Source organism: Ammodytes marinus, assembly GCF_949987685.1.
Source record: "Ammodytes marinus genome assembly, chromosome: 4".
Lineage (NCBI taxonomy): Eukaryota > Metazoa > Chordata > Actinopteri > Uranoscopiformes > Ammodytidae > Ammodytes > Ammodytes marinus.
In genome coordinates, this window is record NC_137233.1 from 30,122,911 (window position 1) to 30,146,074 (window position 23,164).

Below are 23,164 nucleotides of genomic sequence, written 5' to 3' on the forward strand. Positions count from 1 at the left end.
ACAGCACTGGCAGCAGCTTTTAAAGAGGCCAAACCGGCGGGGAAAGGTATGGGAGGGTACGAGATGGAGAATGTTAGTTTTCCCCTCTTATTTCCACAGGGCCGAGCACACCCCGTTTCCCCTTGTCTCTCTGACACATACACACTCACGCATGCTCATACCAGTTGTTGTCTGTCATCTTGCAGGATAGTAATGTTTTCGTACACCGGCATAAATCACAAGCGATTGCTGCGCACGCTACTGCATTTCTCTGCCTTCTCCCCGGCCACGAGAGAAGGCCATTTATTTACGGATGTTTTGCTTTCATGTAACCATGCACACGATCAGACGAGAAAGTTAACTGTCTATGTTTTTTAAAACTGCTGAAGAAGGGTTAATGCACAAAATATAAGGAAAAAGTGTATCCATCTCCTGTGGATAAATCAAGTACATTTATTCAAGTATTGCATTTAATGTAATACTACACTTTTAAAACTAGTTTGAATTGATGCTACTATACTTGCAAGCAATAGTATACCTTTTGCTCAATTATATTTTGTCTGCCAGTTGCAGATGCTTTTAACTTTCCAGATTTTACATACAAAGCACGTCACAATATTATTAAATATGATGCAATCAGTCAAACGTGGCTATACAACATTAATTGCAAGTATTAATGTTTTTAATACACGTTCTGCTACAATACTGTGCAGTTCATGGTGATGATGGTGGGTGTAAGGTACAATATTTATAAACCAACTGGTCCTAAGGAAAAATTACAGGGGTAAAAGTTTTTTAACTACTTCCACACTTTTCGTGCTTGTTTTTAAACATTGTTTTGATTCCTTTAAATAGCAACCACTCCACAAACACTTAGTTCACTTGGCGTGTTACGGAGTCTGTAACTGCAGGGCTAAAGATTCAGGAGGACACTGAGAGGCTGAAGGAGTGCCACTCAAGGTTGGATGACTAAGACATTAATAGCCACAAGCTAAAAAGTCCCGCCCTGCAGATTCCACTGTCTGTGAGTCACAAACAGATTCAATTAGAAGACACAATCTCAGACATCGGACAGCCGGAACTCTTTTTATTATTAATATGCAGCTTATGCTGCAGTTTAAGACAGTATAGTTACAAACGTACACAGACACCAAGGACTAGAAAGAGTATGAACCCCTGACTTTATCACCAGGAGGTAAGACTGCTTGATCTGACAACATTTCAAGTAAAAGTAGAAAGATCGCTGCACTGATCATATCATTTATAGTAGGGTATTCAGTGTTTCATATGCAATGACAATAAACACTATTTCTTTCTATCTATCTATCTATCTATCTATCTATCTATCTATCTATCTATCTATCTATCTATCTATCTATCTATCTATCTATCTATCTATCTATCTATCTATCTATCTATCTATCTATCTATCTATCTATCTATCTATCTATCCATCTATCTATCTATCTATCTATCTATCTTTTTGATGGAAACAGGTTTGACAACAAGTCTTCTCCAGAATCACTGACTCCACCTTTAATATCTGTGGTTTAATTTGGGCTAAATTCAGCATTACATTCAGATTTTTAGTTGCATACATATAATGAGATATGTTGATATTTTTTGACAAATATAATGTTTCTAAGCAGTTTTTTTTCCTTCCGTGTAAGTTTCTTAATTACTTTCAAGAAAATGTTAGAGCTCAAGCAATGGGCTCAATACAATGAGCTATAACAACAACAACAACAACAACCAAACACATAAACGGCAGTGCACAGGTTAAAGACGACGCACTGTTTTTATCCTGTGATGTGATTGGTGGAGAGGGCGGGACTTCCGAAAGCGCAGGTTGGACATAAAGTGACAGACTTCACCTCCTTAAAATTGGAAGAAAACCCGAAGGACGACGCGTTACAAGTTTTAAAAACAGTAAGGAACCAACATGAGACAAATAGGCTTTGAATTGGTTGTTGATAACCTGAGGTACAGTCATGTTTACAGTACACATTTGGCCACACAGTGCCATAATGTTGTATCGCTTGAAAGCAGCTAGCCGGCCAACCGAGTCCTGCCTGTAGTTTGGGAAATGTGATGCTGTGTTCAGGGTAGGCTCGTAAAAAGGTAAATGACACGGAACAAATGATAATATGAGTTGAAAAAGTCGCATAGCCTATTTGTTTACTTTATCAGGAACAACTGTTTTATTCAGTCGCAATTTGGCTGATAACTTGAGCTGTTTTAGTAGCCTATCACTTTAGGCCATAGTTTCATTTCACTGTTCAGGTTCAACGAGGAACAGACAAAATGTTCAGGCCGTTTTTACAACGAAACCATTTTACACCTACGCTAGAGAAATAGAAAAAAAAACAAGCCACACATTGAAATGATTAGGTTCTGAGTTTAAATATGAATGGAAAAACCAAACTTGATTAAAAAATAGTTGCGTTTCCCCTGGCTTTTATTTGTATTATAGGCTAACATAAAGGGAAGGCAATTAGATTAGGCTACATTAGTGTTGAGCTTATTAGCCTAATAATAATTCAAATGTTAGGCCAATATCTTGTTTATATTGTAATAGGCCTATGTTATATGAAACAAGTAATTTATTGAGCAAACATATAAAATATAGCCTAGGCTACTATGTTACTGTTTGTCTTTGTTTTCTTTCTTTGACATCATGTTGGGTTGGTCTATCTGACACTTTATAGTCTAAACGATTGATTTATTGAGAAAATAATCAGCAGATCAATCAGTCATAAAAGCAATCATCACTTTCAGCCCCACACCACTGAAGCATTGAGTCCAAATGTTGGCTTGTAAGTTTGTAGTTTTTTCCAGATATAAGACCATAAACACATCGCTGACTGCGTCCTGTTTTCTTTTCTCATACACGGGCAATAGCAGCAGAGCAAGTCCATAAGAAAGGGAGTCAGCCAAAGTTCACTCTGGGTGGAAGACACCCAAGGGACACACCTGACCATCACACGACTAACACGAATGGGGGACTCACTCACGTTGATGCCTGCTGGCAGTTGAACAGTCGCTGTCCAGGCCTTTGCTTGTCTTTGGAATGTGGGATTAAACGTAAATGGAAAAACACAAACGCACCAACTGCTGACAGGAAGGGTTTGGCCTGAGGTTCAAAGCCAGGTCCTTCTTGTTGTCAGGCAACAGTGGTAATCATGTTGTGGTCAATGCTGTTTGCTGTGTTTTTAAGGAGGACCTGTGCTGTTAGTGCATAATATCTTTTTAAAGATATCACTTTTTTCATACAGCTTTTGACTATGAAAATTCACTAAACTTTTTTTTTTACTTTAAATATCTTAGTAGAATTTTAAACATCAATGAATAAAAACCAGATACATATCAAACGTTAGTTAATGTTAGGTATGGCCTGGGGTTGGTGATAGATTTATCTCAGGCAGCAATGAGTCATTTTGATATATTGTTTCCCTGTGTCCTAGATTGTAATGATTGTCAAACATGGACGACATAAACCTTCATTATCGCTTTCTGAATTGGAGGAGACGAATTCGAGAAATTCGTGAAGTGCGAGCGGTGCGATACCGGGAGAGGCTGAAGAGGATGCTGAGAGATGGAGACGTACTCAGGTAACAGCGTCCATGGGAGTTTAAACTGGAGACACTGATTAGTCCCTCAATGTATGTGAGAACCCTTCACTCTTCAATCCACTCTGTTTGCATTTGGCCTATATGATGATTCATATTTAGTTGTTCTCTTTTGAAGGTATCATGGGAACTCGGATGAAGTTGGCTGTTTCGTGGCGGCCAGGCCATTGTCAAGAAGAAATCGCTATTATGAGGTAAGAGTTGATCATTCCTTCCAATCCATGATGACTCACAGAACACAAAAGTGATCATTTGAATCACTTTGTCAGAGAAATGTTACAGCCACAGTGATTAGTGACTTGTTTTTACATCTACATTTTCCTGATTTAAGATGAATGCAGTATGCGTACAAATCAATAATTACTTATGGTATCGGACACGTATTGTCCCACAATGCAGTGCAGTGTAGAAATAGAGGAGCTCCTCAGAGCTGGGAAGACTCAAAACAATTTTGGATTGGAACACATTGGCGTTATAGTAACTTAGGGTTTCAGCCAAGATATTGTTTTTAGTATACAACAAAAAAAGCATTTTGGTTTATTAAAACTGTCAACTTTAATTCACATCTTGTTTCACTCCCTGTGAGTAGAAATGGCCAAAACAGTTCACTGTGAGCATTGTGATGATGACTTTCACTTAGTGCTTCAGTATTTGCTATGGATTTAGGACATAGCCATTGTTCTGTGCATATGAAAGGAGACTTGGCAGGACATCGTGTCTGACAGCTTGCCTTCATCTTGTTGAGCCAAAATGAAAAACAAAATCACAACACTTCCTGGGAGCAGCGCTTATATCAAAAACAGATCTTTCAGTTTGGAAATAGATTTGTTGAATTTCCTGGCAGCTCTTTTTATGTTGTCTGTTGGGGACGGGGCGTTTAGTAAATCGCTAAATCTAATTCTGATTCTAAGGGTCATAAATGACAAAATAATTTATGACAAAGTCAGGGGTAGTGTCTGCCACGAAGTGTCAGTCCTAGCACAAAAATAGCAACTATCTTTTATTTTTTTTCAATTAAAACAGATTCCCTTCTGCGTGCTGAGCAGGTTCGTCTTTGATGTTGACACACTGTTTTATCAACAAGTTCAGCTAGGGTTTGAAGAAAATGTCTCGATGTCTTTTGATAGCATAATTTTTTAACTGTCAAGCCTATGTGATTAGCAAGGGACAACACAATATATTTATGGACCCGAGGAGAAACTTCCAGACACTCTTTACATTTAGTCACCAGGGTTTACACACATTTCCTACACACAGCTAACTGTGTTTTTTACCAAGTTTTCCTACAGAATATTCATGTTTTGTTGACATTTATTGACTTCATATGAAAGGTGTAAGCCCAACCCCCCTCAGTTACTGTTGCTATGCCTGTCAAGCCTTCCGTTTTTCTTAACATGGTTTAGTAAGCACCTGTCGCTTACAATAATTATGAAGGCATATTTAAATCAAAAATGTAATCAAAATATTGAGTCCTTGATATCAGACAGAACCACTTAAACACACAACTTTCACTTGCCCCTGTGATTTTGACAGCTCAAACTGTTACAGGCATGTTGTATTAGCTCTAGCTAGCTAGCTAGTTAATCAAGATAATAGTAGGCCTAGTACTTAAAGGTGAAGTAAGCGGTTTATTTATATTAATATAAGTGTTAAATCGCTCTTTATTCATACAGTAAACACTTACACGATGTGCGTGTTTCATAAAGCCAATCTCTTAGTCAGCTGCTCTGCATGTAATAAGCAATTAAACTTTATGTAGTATCCCGAAATTTTATCCAATCACAAGAGAGAACGCTACAAACCGACACTCGACCGCACCCGTCTCACTCATGGTCTCACTGCCGGTGCACGCCACAGCGACACATGGGTGAATGTTTATGCGCCTACAATGGCGGAGCAGGTAAAAATCCTTCCCAATGTCTGTTTTGATGGTTTTTATCATGTTTTATCACACTGAGATGATGCTAGATAACTTGCTGCTTGAAGACCACAGTGCATTAATGTGGTGACGTAGGGACGAGCGAGGGGACTGCTAACTGCAGTAACTGACAGGAAGTTAGCTAAAAGAACCACAGCACCTTTAATGTTTTTACTGACTAAAAATAATGCATGGCTTTTAATGTATTGTCTCAGCCCTGACACATTGGTTTCACAGAGCCAAATAAGTCGCGGATCAACAAAATGATCATGTGCCGGTTTGTTTATTTCTCTGATCCATGTTATGTAGACACTGTAGCGCACAAACAACCCAAGACTGTGACTGTTTGTCAGAATAAACCAAGTTCAAACTTGCCTAAAGGCCAGGACACACCAGCCCGATAATCGCCGTCGTCAAAAAAAAAGACGAATCTGTTTGGTGTGTGCCGTGACGTCGGCCGACGTAGAGGTCGTCGGGCTTGTTTTGAGCCTGTCGGCCGCCGATTGAACATGTTCAATCGGCGGCCGACCGTCTTTCATTTGGAGCAATTTGATTGGTGGAGGGCTAGCGAATCAGTGAAGCCCGGAAGTGAGGCGGGTAGCACAAACAGCTAACAACAGCTAGCCATCGTTTTAATGTGTTTGTTCGTTTCGTTTTGAGAGTACTCACATGCATCAACCCTTGTTGACTGCTCGACACCATGCTCGACACTCTCTGCTAAAAATTGTGCTCTTATGGTCCATAAATATAAATACGTATTTCTATCTATGTTTATGCTCTAGAGAGATGTCCAATCATTTCCGGCTTTCGTATTTTTTCGGGCCACAATACAGATTAGCGCCGCCTGCTGTTGTGGAGACATACGTCCCGCGAGTGTACGGAAAATAAACAGTCGTCTCGGTGTGTTCTTTGGCCGCGACGGGAAGATTGGAGCTTCCTGAAACGGCCGACTCCATTTTTTGCGTAGTCGGAACATGTCGGACTGGTGTGTCCTGGCCTTAACACTCACATCTGCTCTTGTCTGACGTGTAGTGAAACAGTAACTAAATCTCTCAACCTTTATACATACGTTGTGAGCTTTATTACTGTGACTCACTTTGAGAGGGTCAAGTGGCAGGACGGGGGAAGCCAAATAAGGGAAATTGGCTAAATGGGTATATGAGCTATTAAATGATGATTAAGTGGATACGGATTGTAGATGTTAGGGTTCATCTGCATGTTTCACACTGACAAAGAAACAAAAAAAGGGATGTATTACTCTTCACTGTCAGGAGAGAAGAGTTGAGGTCATTGGAAAGAACTTAAAAGTTTCCTCCTCTCCTTACCCGAGATTTGCCAACAGTGCTCCGATTGCAGTGCGTCCATGTAGGGTTCCCTAGGGATGATGTCATATGGTCAGCATTCAGTTATGATAACAATGGCGAAGGCCAGCTCTTTGCTTAAGGGTTTTTCACTTACAACCAACATGCAGTGATGGACAAAGAGATACTATGTCATTTCATGAAGTGAAAAGAGGTGGGGTGACGAGCCTTTCTGGTTAATAAACTTTCAGCACCCAATTGGGCATTTTGAATCATTTATGTCACCTTTTATAACTTTCCTACCATACAGTCTAGAAACTCTTAACTAGGAGGAAGACTGTGGATCGCCACTTTGAATCAAATATCTCAACAGCTATTGGATAGATTTCCACTGAATTTTGTTCAAACATTTACGAGAATGAATCCTTCTGAATGTAGTGATCCTGATACTGATACAGCAGCACCTGCATCAACAATGTATTTAAATACTTAGTATATTTAGTGTTAATTAGCAATCATGAGCATGCTGAAATGCTCAATTATGATGACAAACAGACATTATACCTGCTTCTCATTAGCATGGCAGTGTTATCATTGTGAGCATGTAGGCATGCTAGCATTAGCTTTTAAGCATCACTTTGCCTAAGTTTCAGCTTCACAGAGCTGCTAGCATGGCTGTAGACTTTAATGATTTATCATTGAGTATTGATGGCTGCATTAACAACCCATTACATTGCTTGATTAAAACATCTTCATGTGTTTATTTTGCTGAGTGGCTAAATCAGCCTTATCTGGCAACATGAACCCAAAGAAAGTTAAGAAATGTAGATTTAAAATAAATCTGTTTCCTCAACCTAATTGTGCCTCTTGTCATACTCCTCCTCTTCCTCTGTCTTAACAACGTTTTCTGGTTACGTTTCCCCACAACATAAAACCTCCCACGGATGATGTGTAATGAGTAGTTCATGACTGGTTTCCCTTTGATGCTTCAACAGTGTCTTTTTAAATGTATGTTTGGCATCTTAAGATGAATCAGAGGAAGAATAAAATGACTCCTCACATTTATTATAAAAGAAAACATTATCATCTAGAATACTGCTTTTGTTTTGATTCTCATGTCTCTGAATACAAGGTAGTAGTTGTGTGTGGAATGGGATCACGGCCTTCCAGTTCAAATGAGTTAAAGTGTGTGAGATTATTGTTGTAAGACATCCCAAAGATAATCTGTTTTTGTTTTTGGAGTCACTCCAGAGAGGAGTTTTAACTGCAGCGATTCTTCCTTTTATTGTTTTCCTGGTGATAATTGAACATGTGGTCTTTGCAGGTGACCATTATGGATACAGGAGTGAGGGGGATGATTGCTGTTGGCTTGGTGCCTCAGTGCTACAAGCTGGACCACCAGCCGGGCTGGCTCCCACAATCTGTGGCTTTTCATGCTGATGACGGCAAGTATGTAACAAGGACATTTTTCTCTACGTAAACTGACAGCTGAACATCGTTCTTTATGTTACGTGACGTAGACATACAGCAAGAATAATCTGTTCTGAGTGACACAATGTAATATTACAGCACTTTTGCTCCTGTACTTAAAGGCTAGGTTCACAAATTACTAAACTAACTAATAACTAAATGCATGCAATGAACACATTTAGCAAAATTCAAGAGCCCTTTTCCTATTCATTCTCGACAACCTGACATTCACGGTGTATTTCATGCGGTATTTTCCAATTGCTAAGACACTGTTTTCGAAACTTTCAGGAACACATTAAAATACAAAGTTGGTTTTCTGCATTTAACCTTTTTAAATGTATTGGAAAATCTTAGAAGAATATTGTAAAATAAAAAAAACATCATGCCAGCTAAAAGCACAACACTTGCAAGGGATAGAAATCAAAGGGCTTGTTTTTGTAATTGTCTGGGATAATGTCTGGTTCCCCATGCTGCTACAATCTCAGACCGGTTTGCTGCCTCTATACTCCCCTTTCCTTAACCTCAAAGAGGAGTTTCTCCTCAGCATGATGGTGAGAAGTCTACAACCAACATCCACAGGACCAGATGTATCTATTGGATGCTATGAATGCTGGGTGTGGAGACACTTCACATTAGACATGCGAGGAGATATTTTCCCAGATGCATTGCCAGAAAAAATATAAGGTGCGATGGTGTTGAACATTTCTGGCGCGACGCTAAAGATAGGGAGGATTAGAAAACCTCACAGTACTCACCCTTTACGCAACATGAGTGATTATACTTGACTTTTGATATGTTATTATCATTACAGCCCTGGAATTTCAGTAGTCTATGTTTGTAACATTTGTTTTTTATCAGTAAAAAGAAATAAAAAATGTAAGCAAATAGGTGGGTTTTCATTAACTGTTGTTTAATACAATGGTACGGTCATCAAATGAAAATATGTTATTCATGCTCTCTGATGAAATATTAATTTCTGTGAAATCCCTCAAATCATTTCAACTGCAAAGATTCATCTTTTGTGAAATGCTGCTTGTTGTTAGTGTTCTTTTAAGTTTGTGTGTTGCGCTTTTAACCGTTTTTCTCATAGAAAAAGGTTGCCAGTGTTTTTCTTCAACAAGCTTGTTGAGAGATTGTATGTGGAGTTTTGTTATTGCGAGTGAGTTTTGAAGGTGAGTTGAACTGTATTGCACAGACGCATGTTGGATTTGCATACTGTGTGAAGAGTTTTTAAAACATGTGGCTTCAGTTGTGACCAGTGCACGAAAGCGATCGAAAAAAATAAACTGTAATGTTCGCCTGCCATGAATTTGGGAAAGTCCTGACTGAGGAAACTGGCACATTTCATGTTCGATTGTCAGTTAGCGTGAGAGTAAAATATGTGGTGTAACATTTAAGGAACTGGACAAACGTTAAGAGAAGCTAGCTACACATTTATGTGAAACTGCCCCTTTAGAGTAGCTGTAGTGATACATTAGTTTCTCTACCTTGTGAATGTTTCCGCTCTGGTTTTTATAATAATATTCTGGAAATGCATGTGTTTCTACAACACTGGAACACTTCCCCTTAAAATGTCAGAGCAACAGCACGCCACCACTGTTTGCTCCATCACAAGGAAGTAAGATTTTTTTTTTCTGACTGTAAATGTATGACTTAATTATAGCTTCGACAGTAAGGAGATGACGGGAAAATGATGGGAAAGACAGATTACATAATTTGAGGATGTTTGGTTTCACGGTAGAACACCTTTTCTAGCTCGAGGTCAGCCGGGCACCTCATTATTTTCTTATTAAATTAAATTAATTAATTTAAATATTCAGGAACCAACACTACGTCATATCAACATTAACAGTATACTTTTTCTTTCTTTTTTTATTACTTGGAGAGTTTAACTTAGAGGGAGAAATAAACTGCTGATTATGTATATTTATTTTTACCTTCATTTTGTAGGTGTTTTCTGACAAACATCTGCAAACTGAAATTACTGAGTAATTAGCCTTATTATTTAGCCACTCAGCCTCTCCTCTTTGTCCTTCCACAGGCTGTATAATGGCAACACTGTAGGACAGCAGTTTGGACCAAAATGCTGCAGAGGCGACAGAATCGGCTGTGGGATATCCCTGGAGTCCGATGATGGACAGCTGACTGTGTTTTTTACCAAGAATGGCAAGGAAGTAAGTTCCACCATTACAGTCATATTGCTGCACGTTTGTTCAGCCACTCCAATTTTACTGGTCGGTTTATCCATAGTTCCCAGCTACTTTTGTCCTAAACAACAACACTGTGTTTTAATGTGTGCCTAGGTCGGCAGTGTGGAAATCCCAGCATCTCCTGATGCTCTGTACCCTGCTGTGGGAATGCATTCCCTGGGGGAAGAAGTGCTGCTGGACCTGAACGCTGAATGGGGAATGGAGGAGGACGATGGTCTGATGATAGTTGATAGTCATGAAGAGGACTGGAGCCGTCTGCATGACGTCAAGGTGACTGGCACGGTAAGTTGAATAGAATAGAATATATTTATTGCCATTTGCACAGGTGCAAGTACAAGTGCATTGGGATTCTTGTGCGAATCTCCCTGAGTCAGCTTCAATAAAAACAATGTTATATATAAATAACATTATAACAGGAAAATTCAAAAAAGAAATAAGAAATCGTAGAAAATAGCTATTCTCTCTTAAAACAAATTATAATACAATAGAATAAAATAAATAACAAGGGGACCAGTGTACAATGAGATGAGAGACACATTTTTCCCAGTCTCTAATTTGCATTATACACACATGAAGTTATTGCACTTGAAATGTTGACATTGTATTATTGCAATGTTTAAGGTTAATATTGCACACTTAAATTGTACTACGAGGTGTAGAGCACTGAACACTGAAATGAGAAGAGACACACAAGGTTATTGCACTCAAAATGATCACATTATGTTAAATAATTGCATTATTTAAGGTTATTAATTGTTGTTGTAGACAGATGGTCAAAAAAAACATATTTATGAAAACAAATATCATTATCATCAACATGTTATTCTACTGTGGGCAGGTCTGCCAGTCAGGGACATTTAAGGTGACAAAGGCCTTAGGGGTTGTCTCCCTCATAAAGCTTCCTGCAGCTGAATGATTGGTTTGTAGCAGAGGGGTGAATCAGCGAACACCAGGTTATTAGTTTGGAATACATCAGAAAGCTTTAATTACGGTTGGCTGCTCACTGAAGTTTGAAGCCCTTTGAGTTCTTAACAGCATTTCAGAGATGACTCATCGTGTGTTGGTCACTCAATCACTCATATACTTTATTCCATCTTTGGTCCAAAATCCTGATGTATATTAAAAAAAAAATAATAATAATTTGAACTAGAAAAAAAACTGTTAAAGAAGAGCATTGAGCAATGTTAAATAGGTAGATTACTCTTTAAGCAAAGATGTTATGAAGAACCATAACTCTAGCTATGTACTGTATACTCTAGCCAACAAGACCCGACATATACAGGCACTTACCAAGTCTGCTTACGTCTTCTTTCTCAACTTAATTTCTTTTGAAGTGATTAAATGGAACAGGAATTTATCAAAATGTCAAATAAGAAATCGGTCGAAACCTTGTATCAGTTACCCTTCATGGGATCAAGTGTTTCAAATCCACAATGGAATGAATCCATATTGAAGAGTGAAGATCAATAAAGCAAAGTGCACACTTGGAGATTGCGTGTCCACAAACAAAATCTCAGAGAGTCAATAGAGGAATGCTTCCTTGACCTCGTCCCGCTCTCTAGTTGGGTCTCCACCCGTCCCTGTGACGGCAGGGCTGCAGTGTTTGTGTCTGACTCAGAAGTTAATACGCACAAAACCTGAATTGAAAGAGGACTGGGAGGGGAGCGCAGCTGAGTAGCCCTCAGGCAGGAGCATAACCTTTATGCCACCCGCACGTTTAATTATCCATTATTTCTACAAATTTGGCCCTGTCCTGTATGAATACAGGGCCCTCAAACCGCAGTCAGATCTTCCTTGAACTCATCAATTACACATCAATTACACATGTGCATGTCTTAACACTACATGAAAGCTGTCAGGATACAAAAACAAAACATGTTTTTCCATGCGATTCCAGGGCTCATGAGGGATAGGGCAGGGTGCTTTGATATTGAAGTTTAACTATGATGTTTAATAGTGTTTTGGACTTCCAATTATTATAGGTTCTGGTTTCTTTAGTGTTATTCTTTTAAGTTTTGCAGACACTTGTGATTGCGTGTTAGCTCAGACATTTATTGGATTTAAAAAAACACGCACACAGATGTGTTAAACTGGGATATTTATTCACATTTATATAAGTATGTACATTTACTATAAGACTAAATGAACTGGAACAGCTGTATAGAGACTAGTGGGTGATTTACTATCCAAATGAGGTCAGCTGCAGTTACAACACTGGAATTGATGTTTACCTCTGTAGAGTTTGTGCTTACATACTGACATAAAAAAAAGGAAGCAGAGGTGTATTACGAAAACACAACTCCTCTAGGAATGAATGGGTCCGTAAATACAGATGAAAGGGAACTATTTAAATAAGTGTATGATTTTTATCGGTGCTGAAATGGCAGTGGATGCAATCTGCTGTTTGGTAACGAAAGAAAAGTTAATTAAAGACAGAATTGCATGTTATCGCGACCTATTTTCTCATCTCATTATCTTACATCGCGAATAAGGATAACGTGTGAATAAAACATGCTCTCTTATTCGACTGCTGCATCTAGCGCCCCGAGAAGCGAACAGTAGCCATGCTAGTGCAAAATCAGGCATGCTATCACTGGCAATAAAGGCAGCATACGGTCTGGGGTTGAACTCGGGGAATTCCTTCTCCAGTTTGGTTGACACGCCTAAACATACAATAGGTGCTTGACTAAATATTGTTTGAATGTATTTATTAAGTAATCAAAGACAAGTGTTATTATGTCTTAGATCTAAACGCATGTTATACTGGTTATACATACTCGTGGAAATACCAAATACAATGAGTAATGCTTATTTCTCATTAATCCCAAATGTATTAATTTTTTCAGTCAAAACATCCAAAGTAGTGCTTTATGCATTATGCAGGTTAGAGGAAATGGGACTGCGTTCTATGTGGCACACACAGGCAGATTCATAACGATCTTATGTAACTTTTTGTTCTGAACAGCAGCAGCTTTTGCTACAAGGGACAATTACAGGGTTTGTTGTATAGCCCTATCTACTTTGGTAAGCTAACATTAGCAACCTCTAAACCTATGTTTATGTTTTGTTTTTCTCCTTTCAAAAGTAACATGGACTCGCTTTAAAGCTATGTAAAGTTTTTGGCACACATAAGCTCTGTTGGACTGAAAAAAATCTGTCTCTTCACTCACTAGGTGCTATAACAAATTGAAAATACTTCGACGCTACCAAAGGTATAGAGACTTTAGTCCACTTTTTTACTCAGTCATAATCTGTAAGTGTATGTATGTGTGTGTGTGTGTGTGTGTCTGTGTGTGGGTGTGTCTGCGTCTGTGTGTGTTATTGCCACAGCTGCTGGAGTACGTGGGTAAAGGGAAGAGCATCGTGGACGTGGGTTTGGCTCAGGCGCGTCGGCCTCTCACCACCCGCTTCCACTACTTTGAGCTGGAGATCACAGATGCTGGGGAGAAGTGTTACATCGCCCTGGGGCTGGCACGCAGGGTAAGAGCCTCTTCCTTTTGAGTCACAGCATCATTATCATGGACAGTCAATGCATCTTGCTGTATACACACTCTGTGGTTATCTGTCGGTAAAGCCCCCCCCCCCATCCCCCCTCCCATTACTCCCCAAACCTCCAACGCATCGTCAGCGCCTTCGCCTCATACGCACCACTGCTCTCACTGTTTCCAGTCTGAGTGATGGATGACCGAAAGAGGAAAGGCTAACAACAGAATAAATATTGTCTCATTTCAAACCCGGACATCTGGTTTTCCATAGAAAGCAAGTTTTTTTTTCTCCATTGACATGCTAATCTACCATGTAACTAAGAACACTGCAGTCGAATATGAGTCAAGTGACTTTAGAGATAAGATAAGAAAGTCGGATGGTCGTGTTTATTTCACTTTTTTCTATCTGTTTCTGCTTTGTTTCACTCCCTCTTTCCATGACGTCAGTGTACTGTACACAAGAAAGAAAGCAATTGAAAAGAATTGACGGAGATCCTCAGACTCAACAATTAGCGTTGATGGCCTAATTAGTTTGGCTGATTTAGGGCGATGATCCATATTTTGGAAAATAAGGTGGGGTCCGAGAGAAGACTTTGTTGAATGTTTCCACATTAGAGATCTAATCAGCTGTCTTTGGCCTCGCATGAAATCATGGTGAACTCATTCTGTTTAATAACAAATACAACTTTTTGTATTAATTGCAGAGGATGCAGTCATTGCGTCGTTCCAATGCCAGATATGAAATGACGTGCGGTCTCTTGAGATGGCCGTTTCTGCGCTGGGATAGGAAGTCCCTCGGTTGTTCCTGGTTATAGGCCACTGATCAGGGCATCAGTCTGGCTAATCACGCTGCTGTTTTGCCAGCTGTGGTGGTGCCCTTCAGCCTGGGTGGCGTTGCCGTTGCACGCGTCCTCTGCCACCGGTTACTGTGTGTGGGCACGTCGCGCCTCGGGGTCAGACGGCGTGCTGATTGACGCCCTGTCAATTTTTTTTCTGCTGATTGTTTTCCAGGGAATTGTTTTTCTCGGTGTGTCTGTGGTCTTTTGGCAACGGGAATTATAAATCCATCAAATCGGTCTTTCCGGAGTTTTTTTTTTTTTTTTCCTCCCCCCGTCATCTCCTGCAAAAACGCGTCAGTCTTCTGATTGGAAGCATTGACTCTAGGCTGCAAAAATCCAAACAAAGGTGTCTCTCTCCGTCACAGGGTAACACATGCTAAACAGTTAGTATTTGCTCCATGGTTGATTGTACTGGACAAAGAAAGCAGATGTTCATGGCACATTCCTTTTTTCTCTTTTCTTGCTTCAGGGGGAAGAGTCTCTTAGTCTTCTATGCGTCATCATTACAGACACCTTATCTCTAATATCTGTGGTTCCTGTACTCTGATGCTTTTTCCTTCCAACGCCTAGTTTTAACTACCTGTTGCCATGCCCTTCATCACACTAACTTCTCTGTTTACTGGAGAGTATATGGTTACTTAGACCTCTGATAATTAGACTAAACACGTGACTGTAAATTCAATGTTAGATCTGTTCTTATAAGAGGAAATCCAATTTAAGAATCATGTCCGTCCAAAGAAGCTCACCAAAACCTAGTTTGTTCTACAGACCGTCTTCGTAAAAGTCACAGTGACAGTAGTTATGAATCAGGATAAAATGAGGTTGTTTCATTTCACTTAGAAATTATATTCTCCACTTCTTGGTAAATTGGGAATAATCCAAGTACAGTGGGCAGTGTTACTAACTACTGCTCCAGATCTTCAAGAGACAATGCAAACAGATGGTATGGAGTTTGCCATGTAAAAAAACGACATAGTAAGATACAAAATGAATTTGCCAACCCTATAAATGAACTGAATCCCTGAAACTGTTGTATCAGGGATTTATAATATAACTCATAGTCATTTCTTAGCAGCTTTTCAAATCTGTGTAAACCCCAAATTTAAAATGAGGAAGATTCTTAAGATTCTTACTTTTCTCTCTATACTGTAACTGGAAAACATCCCAATCACCTGATTAAATGTCATCACACAGTAGAGTCTGAAATCAACCCTCATCTTAGATTAAGACTTGTGATGATGATTCCCAACCTGTCACTCTAAAAACACTGACATTGGATATCAAAAGGCCACAAACAATGTTTATAATGCAGAGCAAGGTGCAAAGTGTTAGCTTTATGAAATGTAAGCCAGTCTGGCCTGTTTAAGACAGAATTCGACAGAAAACTTCCAAAAGCTTCAATCAATGGAATACAAAAATGAAAATAAGAACCCTTGAAAGGAAAATGCACAGACACATACTTCAAACTAGTTGATCTGATCATAAGATGTTATTTCCCTTCACAGGACTATCCCAAAAACAGACATCCAGGTTGGAGCAGGGGGTCCATAGCCTATCATGCGGGTGAGTTTTGGCTCATCGTGATCATAGATATAGAATAATATGTGTAAGAGCCCTTTTTGGGTATCTATATGTTGTCATGTCATGTGTTGTCCACCAGGTGTCACTGCCCTATTGCCTGGGGCACAGGTATAAAAGGTGTATCACTTCATGTATTGTTTGTTGTTTGACCCCGGAAGGGCATACGGTTTTTGACCGCTCGAAACATATCTCAATTGTAAACAATCGTTGTTAGTGTCAATGAGGACCTGTCTGGATGTATTCACATATCATTGGTGTCATCGTAAACAATAAACGCCGGGTTGCAAACAGGACACGGATCAGTCATTACTTCACACAACTACAAAAATTGAGACACAGCGCGTCAACTAGGTCACCCGGGAGTCAGACCAAACGGAGCTTACTTACACCATGGAAGTGGCTCCTATAATATGGATGTAGCATCCGGGCTGACCTCAGTTATTCACACGGCATCCAATAATCCTGGTTTGTGCATGTCGCCATTTTGTGAGGGGGAGGGAGATAGCTGACGTATACCTCCGAGGCAAAGCGAGGGACAACGGGCGGAGAGCTGTCACTCAAGAGATCGCGCCAATACATTTTTACCTCCGATAAAATAAAAACTAGCGTGGTCCGAAATAATTCACCCCCCTCATTGTTGTCATGGAGATATGACCTAAACATACAGACTAAAATGGTTTTGTGGACCAGGCTGTAAATAGGTTTAATAAGATTTTGAAAACGGCCTGTCTAATAAGTGAGTCAAAGAAAAATGGCTCAGTCTTGGTACCACCCCCCTAGTGGCACTTCCTGGTTACTACAGTTGTGGTCACTTCCTTATTGGATGCTGGTAAAAATCACTGAGGTTGGGGCTTGATCGTGATAGGTAAAAAAAAATCCCATTTAAATGAAATCCTTATTTCCAGCTATTACAACTGCCGCTAAAGGCATTGCCAGCGTCTTATATTTCGTAGCGTCCCGTCCACACATTTTTGGTGCTGCCAACAATCACTTAAGTAATGGCACCAAATTGTTGCTCATGGGAACAATCGTAGAAAGTGCAGATTTTTCAATATTCTATTTTTAATGATAGACATTTTAATAACTGAAATATTTCAAAGATTATTATTGCTTTCTATGAAGCTTTTTTCATTTGGTTTCACCAGCTGGGAACAGCACATAGCTGAAAATAGTTCCAAATACACGTAGGAGTATTATTGTTCCAAATGAATACTTGATGCTTGTTGTCCCTGTCTGGCTGTAGGAGTGAGTGTGAGGTAGTTTGTCTGTCCCGTCTGTATAGTATATGTTTGGCTGACCAGGATCATTGGTCTCAGAAACTTGCATCACACTGCTCTACCAGACAAAACTCAAGCTTCCCTCTTGTTCTCCGTAGATGATGGAAAGTTGTTCCAGGGCAGCGGTGTCGGGGACGCGTTTGGCCCACGCTGCTTTGAAGGGGACAACATGGGCTGTGGGATCATGTTTCCACGCGACTACAGCCTTGACGTCGGAGGTAAACATATTTTCTTTTTATATTGTTTCCAATGCACCTAGCCTCGTCTCATACACTCTCTCTAATATTTCTGTTTTTTTCTGGGGGGGTTTTCAGATGACGTAGATGACTGGGACTTTGAAGTTCCCCCCAAGCCCAGCGAGGTTCAGAACGACTTGTATGCAAGCAATGAAGAAGATGAGGACGAGGGAGAGGATATGGAGGGAAGGAAGGTCACGGTGAGAGACTGCTGTGCTTACCTACATATCAAAACCAGGGACTCTTAAAGCCTCTGGAAACCTGGTCTCACATAGTGAAAATCAATATATGATATCAAAGTTGGGTGTCTAAATAAGCTTTTACAAAAATCGGATGAAAATAAATGTATATAACTATTATACAACTGATGCTGGGCTTACACTACACGACTTTTCACGCGATTTGACAGTCCATTGTCAGATTGAAATCACAGAAGTCGTGCTGGAGTTGTGGCGCGCGCACGTAATCTCAGTCGTTTGGTGTAAGGTGGTCATCCGACCCGATTTCAGCCAGTCTTCTTCCCGTCTTGACGTTCCGACATTATCAAACATGTTTGATATTATCGTTTGTCTTAAGGGGTTGGCTCAAGCGAAATGACGTAAACACTGTCACACTCTTGCATGCACCAAGCACGACGCAGGAGGAGCGGCATTAGTCGCGACCTGTGTCCGCCTGTGCAGGGACTTATTTCGGACACTTTTTCCTTGAAGCCTCTGCGGGAGAACCAGGCTGACAACCGCGCAACCTGAACACTCTACCGTCAAATACAGGGTTAGGAGTTAAAGTTATTGGGGGACGAGATCAGCAAATAAAGATGATCAAATAACTAAAGGAAGTCCCCCGCTCGGAATATTGAATTAACTTGTTTTTAATTAAATAATCACTATCGCGTTTGCGGAAATAATATTAATCTCAAAAGGGATCTAGTTGTAGTCTTGCAATATGAGACCCCCTGTCTTTTCAAAATCTCACTCTGTGACTGAAAACTAATGACTAGTTGTCTACAGGTGTGAGTTGATTGTGTTTAGATGTAAGAGGGTTTCAGTCTTCAGTCTTTTCAAAGTCTTTTAAAAGTCCTCTAGTGTAAGCCCAGCATTAGTTTAGAAACAGCTTTTTTTTACTGTCGACCTTTTGACAGGACTGTGTGGGTGTGGCCATATCCAACGGTCCCCATGGCAACAGTCATTGTATTTATTGAACGTTTGGGCAGAGAACTGCTGTGATTGGTTCAAAATACTAACTGTGTCCTTACAACCAGAGCGTACCCATTTAAACTGTATTTCTGTAACGTTGATCAAACTTGAATGACAATATCTTTCATTTGGATTGATAAATATGCCTAGCTCTTTTCGGATGCTTACTGTCATCCAACCAACTCACTAAATGACATAGTTCGAAGGATTTTGTGGATTTTGGTTTACAGGGGCTTTAAACCTTCAGTGCAACTATTCTTATTATCTCCTTGCCTGGGGTTTGAACAGGTGTTCTTCACCAGAAATGGAAAGGTGGTGGGCCGGAGGGAAGTGGCCTTACCTGTAGGAGGCTTGTACCCCACCATCGGCATGATGAGCACTGGGGAGAAGGTCAGAGTGGACCTGCACCCTCTCAGTGGCTGAGCTGGAAGGAGGCAATGAAATGAGTGTGGTGAAACCAGAGCACGGATGAAGGAAACATTTTGGAGATGGGACAAGAATGAATACCTGGACATCAGCAGGCAGCTCCAAGATGTCACTTCAAATAATGGCTCCAGTGCAGGAGGTGACTTTGGCTCCCTCATGCTGTCAGGAAAGGTTTATAGAGAACAATCAAAATAATGTATGCCAATACGACGTTTGTGCCTCAAAACAGTGATTTATAATGATATGGTTTAACAGGAATATGCTAAATCAGGGGTTTGTAAGGGTAAAACACTATTTTTGACAATTTCTTCTCACAGAGTAGAGATGTTTAAATAACATAAAATGCCAAAAAAAAGGGTCTCACCAGAATAGTGAATGTAGAAATCCAATCTTAGCAGAGCCCATTTAGCTAGCGGCGCCTGTTATTAGCAGTAATATATGCAAGCTGATATGTAGTACTAGTGCCACTCTCCCAGACGGCAGCCTTGCAGTGCTCATTACCAAAGGTGTGTTGCTGAACTTGATTCTGTCGATGGTGTGTTGCCGACACTCAGTGGTGAGACTGGTAGAGAAACAATGCTCCAAATGTCTTCCAGGAAAGCAGTAGTGCACTGATATGAATGCTGAGTTTACCCTGTGAAGCAACGTCTGTGGAAGCTGCTGCTTTATTGCTTGTGCTTGTTCTGACGTGAAATCATTACAGCATATTCTGTGGCAACTGTGCATGCCGCATGCAATAGGAATTATGGGATAATTAAATGTAATTCCATTTGTTGGAAATTAGAACCAAAGCGTAATTATGGCTTTTATTGGAGTGAGCCGTTTTAAAAGAGTAATTCCAAACCAAGGTTTTTATATCATGACTAGCTGTTGTCCTTTTTTGATCAGGTATGATTTGAATTTTAGTTGTGGTTGATATACTGTCCTGCAGGTCATTGCCTATAAAACATTTTTTTGGATAGATATGCGTGTAAAAGAACCACAAAACACAAAACAAAACCATGTCAGGAAGAACCTCAAACAGATTTAGACCAACAATTACTGAAGCGACAGTAGGAGTCTGTTTATGTAGCAATATCACTTCCTTATTGCTTTGAATTTGTTTTTTTGAGTATAGATTTTTCGGTGTCCGAGCATGCATCTCGCAAACCAAGAAAATGACTTATCTATATTTGAGTAAACGAAATTCAAGCCAAACTCAGTGGAGCTTTTTGATGAACAGTAATCCATTTAAAAAAAAGAAAATATACTTTGGAAGTCATTTGTATTTTCTGTGGATTCAAAAAAGGTGTTATGGATTAAATTAATAGAACATGTCTCGTAAAGGGAAAAAGCTTGAAGAGGGAGACTGTTAATAATTAAGGACGAAACATGGTGTAGTAGTATTTTTGTTTACAAGTCTGACATGAATATTGAACTGAAGAAGTGAATGTTGAAAATGAAGCCATACTGTAAGAAATATTTGTTGCTCTCAGGTATATCTGAAAACCAATCCAAATGAATTACCTTGTCTTTTTCTATGGTTATTTTTATGCTATTGCTGTATCTTTAATTCCACCATTACCACAAACCTGTAATAATTAATTTCAGAATGTTTTTTTGTTTTGTCCCACACTTGCTTATTGTTTTCCTAATTAATTTATCTTGAAACTGAAGACTGTAATTACTGCTCCCCGCTGGAATCTTGTCACAGGTAGAGTTATAGAAAAGACTTGTTTATTTTTTATGTGACACTAGATTTGACACACAACAGCACTTTCACCAAAACTATAAAGAAAAAGGCTCTTATTTCACTATCAATGCATACTTCATTTCCAGCAGGAGTTATATATATGTTTTAACTGCTATGCTGTATTTTTTTCTCTCTTAAAAAAAAAAATCCGACAGATGTAAGAACTTCACTGATGTCATAATAAGGCTTTACAACCAGACTTTGTTTGAAACATTTGACCTTATGAGCAAAGTGCCTGTCTGGCTAAATGACCCCAGTAGAATGATGCAGGTGTTCCATGTAGGTTGGTTCATTCTGGCTTTTAGGTTCGTAGGACCAATCATACTGAAAGCCTTCTACGCCTCATCCCAAAGGTGCCATATGTCTGTAGACTCTGATTGTCACTGGATAACAAATCTTGCTGGGATGTTCATTTGAATAAGGATTATTTGCATCCTTTGTGTCCTTGTTCGGACTCTGCATGACATTTTAAAGTCTCTGGTGGTGGTCATGATGCTCAACTGCTGCTAATTGTGTGCCGGAGGAACACTGTGCACCTCATGATATCAGCCTGTACGTGTTGACTGGAGACAGTTTGTAGGCTACTCCTGTTCAGTTCTTCACACTTCACCATCAGCGTCCGTTTTTTTTAAATGATTATTCATCTTAGATCACAGGAGCTAATGACGGGCTTCTGCTGCTGTTGGCAGTGCGCCACTCGCTTTTAATATTAAGACCTAGCCTACTTAATCTTTTGTGTTATTAATCATGTAAAGTCTCACATAATTAGCGCATCTTTTTGGTTCCTCTCAAAACCAGCACTTGTGTAGCCTACCTGTCATGTAATTATTCTCACTTAAAAACAATCAGAAAAAAAAGAAAAATGTACACAATAAAGAATGATAACGTTCACTGCACCAATGTCCCCGCTTCTGCTTTTTTCTGCCGAGTGAAGTTGAATAACATCAAATGCTGTCTGCTGACTACCTGCAAATTAGATTTATTTCCCCGCTAATGTCGAATTATTTGTGTATAACGAATATTATCCCCATAGTTGTGTGTTGTAGTCAGTGCCGAACTTAGCCATTTGGGGGCTCCAGGCGAAGAGTCATTTGGGGGCTCTTGCATCTACCGGTCTAATGTAGGCATAATGAGATGATACTCCATACAAACTATACAATGCGGACTGATGTTTTGCTTGGATGTTATTTAAAGTAACGTTACTTCAAGAGAGCAATTAATGCTTATGAAGAAGTTAGTGGCAATAGTTCTTGCTCCACTAAACCAGGGGCCTCATTTATAAAGCTTGCTGCGCACAAAAACCTTGCGTAGACGGCAGAAATGTGCGGTCAAATGTGCTGTGGCAAAACGGTGGTATTTATAAAATAATTATTTGCGGAGAAGTGTGCGTATTCCCACGCCAACTTTTGACCATGCGTAGAGCTTCCGCAAGGTTTTCCTGACTCGGGGAATCAGCGACACTCAATGGCAACACCACGAAATAAAGTCATCATCGTCTCTGTCATCGGAAAAAACACACATATCCTTGTGAAATGCATCATGGCACCCAATATATTTAATCAATTATATGTGTGTACCTATTGTTGCGAATATAGGCTACTGCTGTCTTTAGCATGCAGTAATGATGTAGGTTGATTTACTTATCAAGTAGGTCTATAGGCTACATGTTATGGTTATATTTTTAAATTGAATCTTATAGTTCTACTTTATAATAATATCATATACGTTGGGAGGTGTGTCCATGAGTGGCCAGCGGGAGAGCAACTAGTCTATATTTTAGGCTGTGTGTAAAAAGTAGTTTTGTACAAAGTTAAGGCCAAAAATATTAATTAAAACTATATATTTCGTTAGATAAAATCATGTTATGAATGTAGCAAATTATTACATG

General features: G+C 39.6%; 1 protein-coding gene across 1 annotated transcript; it reads left to right on the forward strand.

Annotated features, from left to right (window-relative positions):
• The first annotated feature begins 1,806 nt into the window (after window positions 1-1,806).
• On the forward strand, window positions 1,807-22,138 carry LOC307249990 (SPRY domain-containing protein 3-like). The gene is made up of 11 exons (XM_080026909.1): window positions 1,807-1,908; window positions 3,444-3,590; window positions 3,727-3,802; window positions 8,152-8,276; window positions 10,339-10,471; window positions 10,601-10,789; window positions 13,838-13,987; window positions 16,337-16,394; window positions 17,788-17,907; window positions 18,004-18,125; window positions 19,407-22,138. Exons 2-11 carry the CDS (start codon window positions 3,463-3,465, stop codon window positions 19,539-19,541), a joined length of 1,236 nt encoding a protein of 411 aa, XP_079883035.1. The 5' UTR covers window positions 1,807-1,908; window positions 3,444-3,462; the 3' UTR covers window positions 19,542-22,138.
• Window positions 22,139-23,164: the final 1,026 nt, after the last annotated feature.

Coding starts and splice junctions, on each gene's coding strand:
- LOC307249990 (XM_080026909.1), top strand. CDS start 3,463: ATGGACGACATAAACCTTCATTATCGCTTTCTGAATTGGAGGAGACGA. Junction 3,591..3,726: donor AGAGATGGAGACGTACTCAG/GTAACAGCGTCC, acceptor TCTCTTTTGAAG/GTATCATGGGAACTCGGATG. Junction 8,277..10,338: donor TTTCATGCTGATGACGGCAA/GTATGTAACAAG, acceptor GTCCTTCCACAG/GCTGTATAATGGCAACACTG.